Source organism: Nelumbo lutea, chromosome 6, assembly GCF_056320005.1.
Source record: "Nelumbo lutea isolate HS-2025 chromosome 6, American lotus-T2T, whole genome shotgun sequence".
Lineage (NCBI taxonomy): Eukaryota > Viridiplantae > Streptophyta > Magnoliopsida > Proteales > Nelumbonaceae > Nelumbo > Nelumbo lutea.
Window position 1 is genome coordinate 29,131,352 of NC_142689.1, and position 17,178 is coordinate 29,148,529.

Consider the following 17,178-nt stretch of genomic DNA (forward strand, 5'->3'; position numbering starts at 1 on the left):
AACAAAGAATTTCAAATAGCATCATAAACGTGGAAAAGACCTTGCACGTAACATGAGCCAGACTTCCAGCCAAGCTTGCCACCATCAAGTGTGCAGCATTATATATGCGGCTCTCATCCGACTCCATTGCATAGTCCTACCATTTAATTCCAACTAAAATAAATAAACAGTTGTTAAAATAAGATACATAGGAAGAGAAAGTGGAGCATAACTAACCTTTAAAACGAGCTCCTTTGTTGTCTGCATGGCTATTGTGACACTACGCTGAACGATAGGAGATATTATCTCTTTGATAGCCCTCTCCATGGCGACTGGCAAAATCCTGACATGAACAACAAACGTGATTTACTATCTAATATACTTAGAAAAGGAGGAATGGTCAGCTTGCTTGACAAATCGGGAGAAAAATGATCAGGAAAAAGAAAGAAATTAATTATGTTAACAATTGTAGACCTCTGAAAATGCAGCTGTAGGCCCAAATTACTAAGCTTCTGGTTGACAATTACGTGAGTTCCAATATTAGGGATTGGAGTGGGTAACTGCAAACAATATGAACAGAACCATTAACCAAAGAATGGCAACAGATCACTTCTGATAACACCAAAGAGTTTGACTAGATATGCGACAAAACCTGACTAACAGAGAATGGTGTCTGAGATGGAGTAACTTGTGACAATCCTTGACCAGAAGGAAGGCGATCAGATAAGCTTAATGCTGCCATCTTTTCATCTTCCATTAATGGACCAGAAGCCAGATGAAGAGGAGTGGCATACTAGAGTCATCAAGCAAATTGAAATCCAAGAAATGTTAGGGATAACTATCAACAATCAATCAACATACCAAAAAACGATTATAAGAAAATAGTGCACATCTGAGATAGTACATTTGAATGACCAGGGTGAGATGGATTAACAACTTCAGGCTGTAGTTCAACTTGACCTAATGTAGATAGAATTCCTGGATTAACTTCAGTAACCATCTGAGGTTGGGATGCCCCAATATCCTTGTTCGAAAAATCGGGATTGCCTTCAACTTCCCGAACACGATCTTTCAGAAGAGAAGTTGGTTTTACATCTTTCATATCCACACCAAGGTTCTTAAATAAGACCTGAAATATAAGAAGCAAAATAGAAAGGAAATGATATAGAAAGTCAGCAGGAAAAAAACGAAAAAATAATAAAATAAGGATGGTAGACTACCTCAATATCAAACTTGAGGTTCATTTTCAGATTTGGCAATGCATAAATCTCAACAAGTAAACTAAGGATGCCCATAGTCCATGGATTGGGAGGCTGATAAGCTAGACTGCCCTGGCATGGTTCCAGAATCTGCAGAAAGAAACAGTGGATATATATTTCTGAAGTAAACTGAAAGCAAACAAATTAAATAGCAGTCGTACCTTTGAGGTAAATGGAATTACTGCAATCATTAGCCCTTTCTCGTATGCCTGACCCAAATAAAACAATGAAAATACATCAGAAAAGCAAGTCCCAACAGCATGACAATCCAAGAAACAATAATTTTTAACTTCACAAGCAAAACAGAAAGCATATTAAAAATAACAAAAATGTGTCAAAAATCCAAAAAGCTAAAAACTACCTCTATTATCAAAACTTTAGGATCAATTTCTCGAGCCCTTAGTGCTTGGTTTCTGCCAATAGTGAACTTCCCAAGCCAGCTGCCTAAATTTTTCAGCAAGGAACGCTCTTCTGAACTTGATTTTATAAGCTCCGATCTCAAAAGAACCTGAAAAAACACATGGACACTAGCATATAATTTTTCACTCATAAATTTAATGAATCCAGCAATCTAGGACAAATAGGAAGATTTTAATAAACGCACCTTGCAGTTCTCGTAGGTAGCTTTGACAATCTCCTTATTCAGTGCTTTTGAATTAACCTTGTCTAGGAACTTCAAGTACAGATCATGGAAATTCGGCTCAATACTTGCTCTGTTAAGTTGTGTTTTGATAAAAAATACAAGATAACCAAATATTAGAGGATTAAGAAGAGCACATGATAATCCTGAAAAAAAAAAAAAACTAAACAAGCTATGATCAAATACAAGGTATATTAGAAATTTATAACCTTTTCATCACCATATACTGTGCAAACCATGGATAATACTGCTCTTTAAGAATCTCAGTAAATTCTTTTGCCTTAGCTTCAAGATTTGCAGCCGATATGTTATTTATCATAAAGAGTATTTTGTCTTGAATCTCCGATGCGGGAGTCTGTATCAAGTAACGTAACGAAAGTATGTATAGGAATAGCAATCATACAACAAAAGTAGCAACAAATACATTTTGTCCTACACATGTACAATAGTTACCAAGGCAGAAGCTTAAAGGTAGCTTTTTTCTGAATTTATTTTCATTTTCATGAATTACCAAATTCAGCATAATTCACATGATATTACCTAAAGCTCTTACAAGCAAGCTGATTCACCGAGTGGTAGGTGGTTTTCTTTTTCTGATTTGGCTACTCATCTAAAGATAGTTCACATGATAGTTACCTAAATCTCTTGACACCAATCTGATTTGCCAAGTGGTTCGGTTAGTACCAATTCACACAGTCCACCCATGGTAATTCAAGAAAATGAAAATAACCTACTAGTTCTATGCAAAAACCAAAGGCTCCAACCAAGAAAATCAGAGACCAAAAACAGAATCCCACCCACTAGCAAATCAAGCTCATCTGAGGATTGCAAATTATGAATCATTGAATTGTAAAGCTGGAACAAGGAAACTCACAAATGAGGAAACCATGGTTCGTCACATCCAGGAGACAATTGATTATCTCATTCAGAGTCACAACTAAATTCCAACATCTGAAGATTTTAGACTCATCAACTGAGTTTCCAAGTAGAAACCCTCAAACACACAGAAGGAAGCAGTTTGTCTATGGTGGATATTAAGCAAGAAACAACACAACCAATCGACCACACAAGACAATCCTCCCACATGGAGCATATAAATGCAGTAATAGCTTGAAAAGAGATTCCAAAGCATCGATTGTTTTCTAGGACCCATCCCTCCCAGCACAAGACCAAAAAGACAAGTTCCCCATCCCCAATTTTCAATACTCCATAATCCAAATGTTCAAGATATCCTTGATACAGCCTTCAAGGAATTTTTTTTCAAAGTGAAGGACCAGGGGAGATGCAAAAACTTAAGAAATCACAATGGACACAACTTGAGCGAGTTAAATAATGAAGAAACATGGTGACAGGCAAGAAAACCGTATCCCAACCGAAGAAGTGGTCCCAGATAGCCAAAATCACACCATCTGCTTTGGGCACCACGAAATGTCAATCAGATTAAACTCAGTTTTGTAGTAGTATTAACAATCCAGAAAGAACAGGTATAAGAGTTGTCATTACTCATTAGGGATCACAATGGTGTGAGTTTGGCACTGTAATTAGGACTGGTCAAGGAAACTCAGAGCGGAATTTTTGAGAAAAGCCATTGACCAAAAAAAATTTTGAGAAAAGCTTGGCTGTTCGGAAAAGCCAGCCTAGCCTATATTGAAGCTCACTGCACACTACACGTTACCCTACTTAGTTCTTTATTTCCCTTTTTAAATAAAAGAATATTGATTGCAATTACTTTTTTACCCCACACCCATGCTAACTTGCCATACACATGAAGCTTCACAACAACCCAAGCTCTTTTTTTTTTCCAACAGCACTGGAATTGTTGGCTCAACACCAAGATCTAAAGCTGGGACAATTATTGAACTACAAAAATATTGTGGTGGACAGACACTCGAATTGCTAAGCAGCCTAATCTATAATATCCGGAGACTGGCAATAGAGACACATATTGACAAAGGAAACAGCTTGCTCAAGAAATGAGAACCGAGTTCCAATGGATCTGAAGAATAACAAATACCATGGCAGATTATCCTACAAAGTAAGGGGTTTACAGGGTGCAGCTGCATCCAGGGGTTACTAATAGAGGTTTTTTCACTTTGGTTTGTATAAAGAATGTATTGCGCAATATGGCTCAGGGTACCCTACATCTTCAAGGTGCTTGGCATTTTTCTCCTATATCACATGTTCATTATTAACAACTAATAAAGTGAACAGTTATCCATCAGAAAAAAAAAATGTGAATATAGTCCCTGCATGGACAAAAAACAAATCTCTATTCCATCGGCTGAATCACCCAAAGGGCATTGAAGGTATAACCAGGTGATTTAGGTTTAACAGATAGATCCAATCATCCAATCCTAACCTGATTATTATCTAATCAAACTGAATTCTAATTGATACAGCTTAAGTTCTGGAAATATCAGCAGTCACCTGGTTGACGTCTTTATATTCTAACATATTTCTACTTACCGATTATTTTCAGTTCTATTTACCTAATTGTTTTCCACAGTAGATATCATTTCATGTCTCCTATAAACCACTGACCAGTAGTGTAATGGTACAATATCCATAATTTTTCAATTAATACAAAATATATTTTACCATCTAAAAAAATATCATATTCATGTCTGTCCAAAAAAGTCGAATACATTTTATCTTTACATAATTGTTGTCAGACTTGGATCTGGCATAGAACCATTTTGGTCACTGTGCCATGGGTCAAATAGGTTTGACCATTCAATCCGCTCAAACTAAAGATGCAAAAAAAAAAAAAGAAAAACTAGGAAAATTAGAAAGTTTTCCACATCATCATTTAAATCTATTTTACATCAAAATAAGTACAAGACAATAAATATTATATGTTATAACACCTTTAGAGACATGTTTTGAGGTTAGTTTCATCAAGTCAACATTTCTAAGAACCAGGCAACCCAAAAATCATTTGGCGGCAAGTCCCAGTTCTGATGATCTGCCCATCCACCCAGCCCAGTTTTGTCCAAGTCTGATAACAACGATCTACATGTTCCCCGTTCAAGTTACAATGAAGAAACCAAAGCCTGCAATTTTAATGGACAACATCATACCTCTATAGGAGTATCCCTTCTCTCAGCAGCAGCAACAAGTGTTTCAATGTTTAAAGCAGAACCAAACCCTGTATTATACGAATGCTGTCTAAGCATACCTACAAGAAAGGGACAAACAAATAAAGATTCTGAGACCAAGAAATACAATAGAAAAACTGTGAAGCAAACTATGGACAAAATATTACTATCTAGAAAATAGGGCATGATTTCAATCATCAAAAGAAAGATGATTACCAGTAGATGCAATTCCTCGGGAAGGACGAAGAAAACCAGTTGAGGATGACACAGTTGCCAAACAATTTGCAGTGTTCTGCGATGTAACTGTCTGGAATGATTGGGAGGCAGGCAGCTACAGTGAAATAATCAAAGCAAACAAATATTGAGGATGATAAGTAACGAAGCAGCTTAGCATACACACAACATCACATGTCAATTTGAATGAATTGTTTATATACCTTTTGATTATTCAGCGTATCCTGGGTGGAAACAAGTGAAGCTTGCCCAGCAGGAGATATAACGGGCTTCATGTAGTTTACTGAAGTTGTAGATGTTCTCGGTCTCTCATCAAGAAAACCTTGCTGTCGCTGCTGAAGCTGGAGAGCAGAGGAGAGTTGCTGCCCAGGCTGTGTGGTGCCAGATCCCCCTAACTGCCACAAGGATTCAGATGCCTGAGAGTTTAACACATTAACTGTAAGGGGGAAAATCAAAATAAAAACCATATCACTTGCCAACAAATTGTTCCATCCACAGCTAAAATGACAGGTATCCTCATAAAACTAAGTTACAAGAAGAAACACCAAGAATAACAATAACCAGATTATGGGCTTTTCCTTTTCTTTTTATTTTATTTTTTCTTTTTTTCATGCTTCACTAGAACTTGCAAATGTTTAACACTTTTCTTTTTTTCTAAACTAACTAGGTGGAACAGGCAATGCATGTGAAAACAGATGACAAGTGTCTTATTATATATGAGAAGATTAACCAACAAGATGGAATACAATATTGATCCATGAAGGGTAACATGGGAAACAAAAGGAGACATGAAGGAGCTACAGAGACAAGGAAGAACAAAAACACAAAAAATAATAATACCTATGGCACAGTACAAGCAAGCCTTATCCATGTGGCCATATGGGCCCATGCCCGTGGCCCTCTCCAAGCCTGTTTCACAACAATCATAAACCATGGGTTCACATCTGGGTTGGCCTAAAGCTCCTCAAATGACAAAAGACCTTACCCCAAAGACAGGACCATATCCACATACATTGCATGGATCAATCCACATTGGACAGAAAACTGCACACAAAAGATGTACGCCCAACCAACAGGCACCTGAAGTGGGGCCACCATATTTAACTAGATTATCACCTAGAATCGCTCAGAATGAAAGGTCATAGCTGAACAATATCTAGAAATGAAGATTAATATCTTTTTCACCCAAATCAAGATCCCATATTCTAAATCTAACACCTCTATGCTTTACCAACCATTAGGAGTATATTCCAAGTGAATTTGCCATTTGGCAATGGTTTTTACAGAATGGATTTTCCATTTGACGATGGTTTTTACACAAAATCTAAAATAGACAATAAGACAATCAAACAGCACGTCTCTTCTGCTTTTTACTGCACTTGAGAAGCAAGATGGCTTCAGACGATCTGCTGCTAGGACAGACAACAGTAAGACCCGAAAACCATTAAAATGGGTAAACTATGTTGATGTTGACAGATGAAACATGCAACATCTTCTAACAAAAATGGTAAAACCTTACTTGAAGCTCTGCATTAACATTGAAGCAATTTAGTTATAAACATTTTAAATAGAAGTTCTCGAATATCATTCCATCAATTCCTTCAATCTATGTTCTAAATACAGGAAACATGGCAAGAAGACAACTGAAAGACGATTTAGGAGGTAATGACAACTTTCAAGTTCAATTGTGAAAGAAGTTCTGTTATATTTGTAATTGTCAGAGTACAATTTTCACCGAATCATAATTCTAACATCCAGGAGCATCACATCAAGCTTGCTTAGAATGTTTAACCAGACAACACATAGATGTGCTAATTAATACAGCACATACGTACCTCCACATTTTCCATGGGAGCCTGGGTAGAAACTTGGTGCTGCTCAGTAGAACTAATGCCACCATTGGGTTCAGAATGGCCTGAAGATATCCTAGCAAGAGCACGCTCAATGAATGCAACAAGCTCAGAATGGGTGCCACGAAGATGGGCTATCTGCAAGATATGATTGCAATACTGTGGCCACTCTACTAGGCGGTCCAGAAACTGCTCCAAAGCCTTGACCCCAAAAACGAACATCTGTAGAGAGACTATCAACAATGAATACAAACAACAAGAGACAAGACGGAGAGGAGCGGGGGGAATATCAAACAGGAATAGCAAGCCCAGCTGAAAGGAAGATACTAACTTTTGAATCAGCTGATTTACGGAGTGCATCCAAAACACAACGGAGAGCAATACCGAGGGTAAGATGGGTCACAAGCTGATGCTTTATGAGAGAACCTGTAACAATTTCAACCAAAGCATTCTAATAACTCCAGGCAAAACATGATTAGATATAAATATCTGTTTATTGTTGTAAAAAGAGATAGCTCATAGGGAAGTTGGTTTCAGAACATATCTCCTTAGTCAGAACTGCTATGAAAAAATCATGGTAGAATTTCAAAGTCAAGGCATGTAAGGATGTACAACATCTAAGAAAAATATCGCAATGCCGTAATGCCTACAGAGGGGGAAAATCACCCTTCTTGGTTTAGCTTCACAAACTCTGTTAGAAGCTCAGACATTAGGTATGATTGATTGAATAAAGAACAATTTTGTTATTTTCATTCCATTAATCAATCAGACTACTGTTTTTCTTCTTTCTTTTTTTAATGATTCTTTAAATAGATTCCTCACAATACACTGATCCTTACCAAAGAGTACAGCTGCAATTTTAAGCTGCCTTTCTGGATACTTGGGGAAGAACTTGTACTCCTCAAATAGATTCCCTACAATGCATTCATAAATTGATTGTTCCCTGAAAAAGTTGTACAGAATAGTTATAAACTTTCTTATTAACAAAAATATAAAGGCTACAAAGGAAAACATCATTCAGCATCAGCATATTTCACCAAGGGCATACCAAATGGAATTTTCTAACCTAAACAATGATGGAGATAAGAATATCCAAAGTAAAAGCAAACAAAACACCCCCTCGCTTCTAGGTTCACAAAACACACCACCCTAAAACCAAAGTATAAGCCCCATACAGAAAGGACAAGAAAAACAACCCCCAACACCATACTCAACCAGCCCAAATCCCACAACCGCATTACCCCCATTTATATGTATAGCTTCTGTTATCTGTTTGGGTTCGAGATTGTATTGGGAAATTATCGAGTATTGTATCAACACTTTTGTCCAGTAAACTATTCTCTTTTATTCTTTTCCTTGTAAATTCTTTTAGTTTCATGGAAGTTTCTTTCATTTTATCAAGTGTATGTTTAATATCATAAGTGTAAGTTAACCATTATGTTGGTCAGGCATTAATATGTAACTCAATTGTATTTTATGCATTAATACAAATGTCAATGATGGGGCCACACCAAACATTTTTAGCACCCCTTTCTTCTGATTCTCTTCTTCCTAACTCAATCCTAATCTCATGAATCAAGGCGAGCTGGAATAGTTGTCAATACAACACCAGGCAACAAGGAGACCATGGAGGGAAGCACCACTTATGCACCTAAGTTATTTGTACAAGGTGCTATATGATGTTTTTTTAATGATATAGCAGCAAGTATAATATTCTTTTAGTTTCTGATATTACACAAATATATTCATTTTGTAGGTTTATATACCATTTTCCTTCTATTATTTTCTTATTTGCTAGGGTTCACCCTACACACATGTTGGCACATGATGTCTTCACCCCTATGTTTTCTTAATTTCTTTTCTTTCTTCCTTTTCCTCTCATAAATATGTTTCTTTATTTTGATATGAAATTTATACTTTTTTTCTGGATCAGCAACAAAGAAAAGAATTCATTCATTAAAAATTAAAATAGTTACAATAAGAAATTCTTAAAACAATAAAAAGAGCTACCACACCACCCTTCTTACATTTGAGCCCAAAACATTTGCTGTCTATTAACCATTTGTTTAGCCAAACAATCAGCCAAACTGTTTGCAAATCTTCGTATCCATCCAATTTGTATATGCATGTCTTTTGAGCTTTTAGAACCCCTTTTTATAGGTAGCTTTTAGAACCACTTGAACCATCTTAATTCATTTCTAAAATTCCACACCACATTTTTTTCATTCACTAACCAGCTAACTACCACCTTCAATCATCATCCCCTCCACTCGAATTTCTTTAGTTTTCTACATTCCAAATGCTACTACCAAAGCTTCAGTCCTTACAGAACCGCCTTCTCCTATTGGACCTGAATACATAACACATATGGTTCTGTTCTCATCCCGTACCACTCCCCCAATTCTAGAAGGCCTTGGATTGCCTATATGGCTCCCATCAAAGTTCAGTTTCAACCATCCTCTGTTTGGAGGTGTCCAATCTTCCTTTATTTTTCGTTTTTCAGAAGAAGACCCTGCTACTGCCCCCCAAATTCTAATAATATTATCCAGAATGAAGTCTAAGAATAGCTCCAAATCTTAAAGTGATGGTTTCAATTACTGCCTCCCTACTTCTCTGTTTCTCCTCAAAATGTCTTGCATTCCTTTCTTTCCAAATAGTCCAAATCACCACTGCCTGTGTGCATTTCCACGTGAGCCTACACCTTTTTGAATATCTCATCATAAACGTGTCAAACAATTTGTCCAAGCTAACAGGGGGTTCCACCTACATCCAAATGAGCAAAAAACCATTCCCAAATACAACAAGCAAATGAACAAGGGATGAAGGGATTAAGAAGTGGTAGGCATTGCAGTCAAAAACCAGTATGGTCTTTTCCTTGGTAACATATCACATGTATTAATGCCTTCCATGGAAGACTTTCCAGCAAAGATCACTAACTTTTGGCAGAAAAAGAACAAACCACACTTAAGAAGATGGATTAGCCACTAAGGAATCAAAGAAGGTACAAGAGAACCTACCATCAAAATGACGAAACTACCGATAGCCATTCCCTACAGAATCATCAAGGACCACCCCATCAAACAACTTCAAAAGGTTAGTCATAAGGGACATTTCAGAATCTCTAAGATTACTCCCCAAGCCCAAGTTCCAATTCAGCCCAAAGGATGAACAAGAAGGACGAATGAAGTCAAACATAGGTCTCTCTTTGAGGTTGGATAAAGCATACAATGAAGGAAACAACTCTTTCAAGGTAGACACCCCAATCCAAATGTCTTCCCAAAATTTAATCTTATTAAAAGACAAGTCATACCTAATATGATTGAAAAACAATGAGAGAATACCATGTACAGCTTTCCAAGTTAGCGCAAGAGTAGCTCTGTGCAGCAAACAAGCACCCCAGCCACTCTGTGAGAGACCACGAATGCTAGTCACAACCTTATACCAAAGCTTTTCATTATCCATAGAGAACTTCCACAACCACTTACCCAAAAGAGAGAGATTCATCTTACTCATTTTTTTATCAATAATAGAATGTTTTATTAGATTATAAAAATTGTGAAAGTTTGAGTACAAGAGAGAGGAGGTAAAATATCTTAACTCCCCCACAACAGAACAAGGAGGAAAGCTAAAAAGTGGCCCAAAACAAAGAATCCTTAAGCACCCCTTGCTTGGCTAACCCATCAGCCATGGAATTAGCACTTATCTTCACCCAACTGTACTTCACCTCAATAGTCCTACTCAGCCATTTAAATTTTTTCTTTTCATTTCTGTAGCTCCACAAACCATTGCTGTCTTCCTTCAACCACCTAATTACCACCTCCGAGTCCCCTTCAATGATCAAGCACCGAATGTTTAATTCTCATGCTCTTTTGATTCCTTCCAAAGCTGCTAAAATCTCTGCCCTAAGAGAGCCACCCTCACCAATAGGGCCAAAGAAAATAGCAAAAATAATCCCAGCCTCATTTCTGAAAACTCCCCCAATCCCAGAAGGCCCAAGATTCCTTAAACTACGACCATCAAAATTCAGTTTCATGAATCCTGAAGGAGGGGGGGACCAAGAAGGTCTAGAGGTCCTTTTGCACTGAGCCGAGGTAGCAACTTCTTTCCACTTTGTCAAAAGATCAGCCATGTAGAACTGTGAAAAAAGCTCCAAAGATTTCAGCCAATGACTGACCCTTAAGTGTATCAATTCAGTTAAACTCTCCATAAATCTTTCTTTGTCTGAAAAAAGTCTACAGTTCCTCTCTTCCCATACAGATTAGCACACAGCTGCTCTAATGCTTTCTCCACATGATCCTCCCTCTTTTCTTAGGCCATCTAGAGAGCGAGGGACAGAACAAGCTTTGCAAGCTCACCGGGGGACTCCAAATGCATCCAAACAAGGATGAAGCCCATTCCCAAATAGTCTTAGTAACCGAACAAGTAACCATAAGGTGGCAAGCCGTTTCCCCATTAGCTTTACAAAGAACACACCTATTGGGAAGTAAGCAAGAATTGGGTCTCTTTCTTTGAAGCAAGTCGGTTGCGTTTATTCTTTCCAAGAAAATTTCCCAACAAAAACTACCAACCCGAGGAGGAATGGGTTTACTCCAAATCTCATTAAAAGGGAGGGAAAGGCTTGAGGGAGCAAGAGGATGGACAAGGCCTCAAAAAACGACGCACAGAAGAAGGAACCATTGGAGGATGGGGTCCAAATTCTAGAGTCATCCTTACTCGGATCCAAAAAAACATTTTCAAGGGTGGCTAGTAGAGACAACAGGCAGCCCAAATCCGTATCCCTTATTGTTCTCCTCAACCCTGGATTCCATCCAAAACCGGAATTAGAATCAGAAGGAACTAAGAAAGAAGAAATGGGTTCATTCTTCAGGTCTGACAACGCATATAAGGAGGGAAATTGGTCCATCAGAGATGAGTCCCCAACCCAAGGCTGCTCCCATAATTTTACGAGATTACCAAAGTTCAGATCATACAATATCCCAAGGGAGAAAACCATAAGCAAATCATGATTGGCTTTCCAAGGAGAAGTAGTTGTAGTCCTTGCCAAGATTCCTGGATCCCAGACATTGTCTTCCAACCCATGTATATTAGCCATAATCTTCGTCCAGAGTTTGTCCTTTTCCATTGGAAACCTCCATAACCATTTCCCCAACAATGCCATGTTTCTTTTCCTGATATTCCCAATCCCAAGCCCTCCTAATTGCTTGCTTCTAGTTACCACCTCCCAACTCACCCTATGGTCTTTCTTCTCCTCTCCTAGTTCCCACAAGAAATCCCTCATTAACTTTTCCACTCTACTTGAGACCTTTGCGGGAATCTTAAACACCGACAGAAAGTAAACAGAAAGGTTAGCTAGGGTAGGCCTAATTAAAGTGATTCTCCCCCCTAGGGAAAGATAATTTCTCCTCCATGAGGCAAGCCTTTTCTCATGTCTTTCTAGAACCGGGTTCCAGAAGTTGTCCTTCATGGGATTATCTCCTAAGGGGAGACCCAAATAAGTCAACGGCCAATCCGAAATTGCACACCCTAATAACCCCGCATACTCACTTACCTCTCTCTCCTCCAAATTCACTCCCACCAAACAGCTCTTATCAAAGTTCACTTTTAGATTGGACATCTACTCAAATAATTGTATGGCCAATTTCAGGTTCCCTGTACAAGTTATGTTCCCACCTTCACAGAAAAGAATTGTGTCATCTGCAAACTGTAAGTGTGTTAGTGGTACTTGCTCCCTCCCTATTCTCCACCCTTTTACTAAGTTCCTCGCATCAGCTCTATGAATCAGTCTGCCCAAAACATCTACAACCAAAGTGAATAGGAAGGGGGAGAGTGGATCTCCTTGTCTTATTCCCCTCGAGGCAGGAAAGAAATCCCTTACAACTCCATTCACCAAGATTGAATAGTGGCAGCTCTTAACACAACCCCAAATCCATTGACACAGTCTGTTTCCAAACCCAAAGCTCCTCATCACCTCCACCAGGAAAGACCAATCAACTAGGTCATAGGCCTTCTCTAAATCTAGTTTGCATACCACACCCTTCTTCTTGGACTTCTTGAAACTTTCCAAACTCTCATTTGCAATCAAGATTTGATCAGTGATCTGCCTCCCCTTCACAAACACTCCTTGATTGGGTGCAATAATAGAAGGAAGAACTTTCTTTATTCTTTGAGACAACACTTTTGCAATTATCTTATACAGACTATGCACCAAACTGATAGGTCTAAAATCCTTAGGGTTTGAAGCCTCTTTCTTCTTCGCGATCAAAGCAAATAAAAGTGGAGTTTAAGCCCCGATTGATTATTCCCCTCCTATGAAATTCCTCGAAGACCCGCATAATATCCTGCTTCACAATATCCTATCAATCTTAATAAAAAGCCATTGTGAATCCATCTGAGCCTAGAGCTTTTGTCCTATCCATCATAAACATTGCCTCCTTAATCACCTCTATATCAAAAACCTTCTCTAACCTCTCCCTATCCGCTACACTTAGAGTAGGCCAATTCAGCCCTTCCAGCCAAACCCTCACATATACCGGCCTTGATTGGGTGCAATAATAGAAGGAAGAACTTTCTTTATTCTTTGAGACAGCACTTTTGCAATTATCTTATACAGATCATGCACCAAACTTATCAGTCTAAAATCCTTAGGGTGTGAAGCCTCTATCTTCTTCGGGATCAAAGCAATAAAAGTGGAGTTTAAGCCCCGATTGATTATTCCCCTCCTATGAAATTCCTCGAAGACCCGCATAATATCCTGCTTCACGATATCCTAGCAATCTTAACAAAAAGCCATTGTGAATCCATCTGAGCCTAGAGCTTTTGTCCTATCCATCATAAACACTGCCTCCTTAATCACCTCTATATCAAAAACCTTCTCTAACCTCTCCCTATCCGCTACACTTAGAGTAGGCCAATTCAGCCCTTCCAGCCAAACCCTCACATATACCGGCCTTGATTGGGTGCAATAATAGAAGGAAGAACTTTCTTTATTCTTTGAGACAGCACTTTTGCAATTATCTTATACAGACTATGCACCAAACTGATCGGTCTAAAATCCTTAGGGTGTGAAGCCTCTTTCTTCTTCGGGATCAAAGCAATAAAAGTGGAGTTTAAGCCCCGATTGATTATTCCCCTCCTATGAAATTCATCGAAGACCCGCATAATATCTTGCTTCACGATATCCTAGCAATCTTAACAAAAAGCCATTGTGAATCCATCTAGGCCTAGAGCTTTTGTCCTATCCATCATAAACACTGCCTCCTTAATCACCTCTATATCAAAAACCTTCTCTAACCTCTCCCTATCCGCTACACTTAGAGTAGGCCAATTCAGCCCTTCCAACCAAACCCTCACATATACCGACCTTCTAAAAATAGATTTGAAATGATTTACAAAGGCCTCTGCTATTTCTTCTTGGTGGGAAATTACTTCACCTTCGACTTCCAATTTTGAAATGATGTTCTTCCTTCTTCTGCTATTTGCCAAAGAATGGAAAAACCATGTGTTTCTGTCTCCCTCCTTTAACCATTTGCACCTAGATTTCTATCTCCAACTTATTTCTTCCTGGAGCAAAAGGTCTTCCATCTGCCTCCTCACATTCCACCTCAACTCTTTGTCTTCCTCTCCAAAGGGACCCCTTACTTCCTTCAAATCCAAGTCCTCTAATTGTTTCCAGCAAAGTCTGCTTTCTCTCCTCCAATCTTCCAAACTCCAGTCAGTTCCACTCCTTTATCTTGGATTTTAGAAATTGAAGTTTCTTATGGAATTCCATACCCTCCCACTCTACTGATAGATTACATTGCTCCCACCAGTCTCTGATTTTCTCAATGAATCCCGGATGAGTCAGCCACATGTTCTCAAACCTAAAGGGGGTAGGTCCATCTCCTCTTAATTCCTCCTTACACATCACTATGGGCCAGTGGTCTAAGGTAAGTCTAGAAAGTGCCCTAGAAGTTAGATTCCTCCAATGCTCTTCCCAATCTGTGAAAACAGAAATCTTTAAGCTCAAAGGTGTCCACAAACTGATTGAAATTCCTCATGCATGTAGTCACCCTCTGACTCGGATTATTAGTTTCCTCTTTGAACCTCACCACATTAAAATCCCCTCCCATGCACCAGGGTCCTTCCCAGAGGCCCCTAATATCACTTAACTCTTCCCACTGTTTCTTTCTCTGTTTGTAGTCGTTGGGGCCATATACATTTGTTAAGACCCAATCAAAACCATCTGCCACCTACCCGAATTTCACAAATATTGAGTGATCTCCTATTAGTTCATCGACCCCTACAACCACATCCTCTTTCCACAAAGTTACAATCCCACCTAATGCTCCCCATGATGGAGCAGTCGCCCACCTTATCCCCCTTGATCTTCACACACCTCTTGTCCATCTATTGTCGAAATCAAATCTCTTAGATTCTTGAATTAACACCACGTTCGGGTCAAACTTATTAATCACCTCGTTGATAGTTGCTCTCTTCCTCGCACTACCCATCCCCCTTACATTCCAGCTTAGGATCCACATTTCAAATTTAGGCTTCAACCCTACCCGAGATTTATTTAATCCCTTTCCTTCTCTCCCCTCTCACCCCAAACTTCTTATCCCCCTCAATATCTCTCCTTAACCTCTCAACTTCACTCTATTTTCTTCTTTCAATCTTACTCTCATTTTTTTGTAGAAAGGCTTTTAGGTCATTTGGGTTCTCAAGTTTACACCCTAGCTTGCCAACAAATTCTGCTATCGAGTCCTCCTTACTAGCCTCCCCTCTTTCACTATCTTTGTGCTTTCCACTCATAGCCATCTCCTCAACTCTACCCTCAGCCTCCCCACTATAATCCGATTCTGTCCCAATTGTAGCCTTCCTCCATAATTCATTTATTTCGATTGCTCCCATTATACTATCAATGATTCCCCAAATTCCCTGCAGGTTCCCTCCACCCTCATCTCCCCTTCCATCACCCCCTAAAAACTTCTTGTGGTCTTCTGACTACGGGCTTCAGACTCTGAACTAGGAGGGAATCTTGAAAAAGGGACACGGCAACCTCATCAATAGAAAAAAATGAATTTACAGAGTTGACAGATTTACCTAAAATTGACTAGAAGTTTAGAGGGGAATGCAAGGGAGGATAGGTGGAAGCCAAACCCAATAAGAGAAATTGGAGTTTTCTGTCTCCTCATTTTGGAGGGAAACATTCCCCGTCATTTGGTTTACACACAGGTTGCTTCTCTTACCCGACTGTTTACCTCTCATAGGTGTATCCCCATTCAGTTTTGGGTTAACACGATCTGTCATCATCTCAGTTTCTTGCCTGGCCCCAAGACTTGGTGAAGGTTTATCCCCTTGTGGGCATTGGAATTGCCCCCCGTCGGTTTGACCTACATTGTTGACTAACACTGAATTTTCCTTCCAATCCGCCCTAGGCTCCACTTGTGCGCACTCCCAATCTCCAAGAAAGAGATCCATCATATTTAGAGTCTCCCTATTATAATCTCCTTGGAGTTCATCGTCTTCCAAACTCCCTTTGCTTGAAATTTCTTCTTAACTCTCCTCCTCATCTTCACTTTCGGAACTACACCTTAACCAACCCTTATCATCTTCCTCCCTTTCTTTTGGTCTGTCCTTCAGGTATCGCGGATTTGGGCGATATACTGCGAGAGGGTTGTTCGTCGACATCCCGCCAAGAGACCCAGCTCAGAGACTTAGTTCCAGCTTTTGTTTGTCGCCCCTGAACCTGGTTCGTTTCAGACACACCTGATTTGGAAGATGATAGACGGTAAGTCTTGTCTACCATCTCCCTCTCCTTAGCCCGACCCACGTGACACCTTAAACTGCCACTTGGCTCACTTAAAGTCTTCAAAGGTCTAAAGGTTGGACCGCCCCTACTTCCAGCCGGTTCAGATAGAGCCACTCGGTTGAGACCAACCGGGCCAGCTCCTCTCCTGGCCACATCAGCAAAGGAAGGACCACCATTAATAAAAGTCTTTAGATCAAAACAATTTGAATTTATTGCCTTAAATAGAGCATTTCTAAAATGATTAACCTCCTGCGACTGCTCCTCTACCTTTACACACAACCAAACTTCCGCTTCTTCGTCCCTAGCTTGCCACGTGTCCTCCACCCCG

General features: G+C 39.3%; 1 protein-coding gene across 2 annotated transcripts in view; it reads right to left on the minus strand.

Moving 5' to 3' along the window:
- The window catches only part of LOC148848243 (transcription regulator), a 56,015-nt gene that overhangs the window by 17,577 nt on the left and 21,260 nt on the right, over positions 1-17,178 (minus strand). Inside the window, exons 12-27 of one of the 2 annotated variants that reach the window (XM_088950209.1) lie at positions 7,900-8,003; positions 7,392-7,486; positions 7,046-7,282; positions 5,414-5,605; positions 5,193-5,307; positions 4,959-5,056; positions 2,088-2,233; positions 1,843-1,951; positions 1,600-1,746; positions 1,400-1,447; positions 1,200-1,328; positions 884-1,108; positions 632-772; positions 454-539; positions 217-322; positions 41-136 (exon numbers count right to left, since the gene is read on the minus strand). In XM_088950209.1, coding sequence (XP_088806335.1) covers positions 41-136; positions 217-322; positions 454-539; positions 632-772; positions 884-1,108; positions 1,200-1,328; positions 1,400-1,447; positions 1,600-1,746; positions 1,843-1,951; positions 2,088-2,233; positions 4,959-5,056; positions 5,193-5,307; positions 5,414-5,605; positions 7,046-7,282; positions 7,392-7,486; positions 7,900-8,003 — 2,074 coding nt within the window. Of the gene's footprint in view, positions 1-40; positions 137-216; positions 323-453; positions 540-631; positions 773-883; positions 1,109-1,199; positions 1,329-1,399; positions 1,448-1,599; positions 1,747-1,842; positions 1,952-2,087; positions 2,234-4,958; positions 5,057-5,192; positions 5,308-5,413; positions 5,627-7,045; positions 7,283-7,391; positions 7,487-7,899; positions 8,004-17,178 lie in introns of both variants that reach the window. The other variant, XM_088950208.1, reaches the window with a different exon arrangement.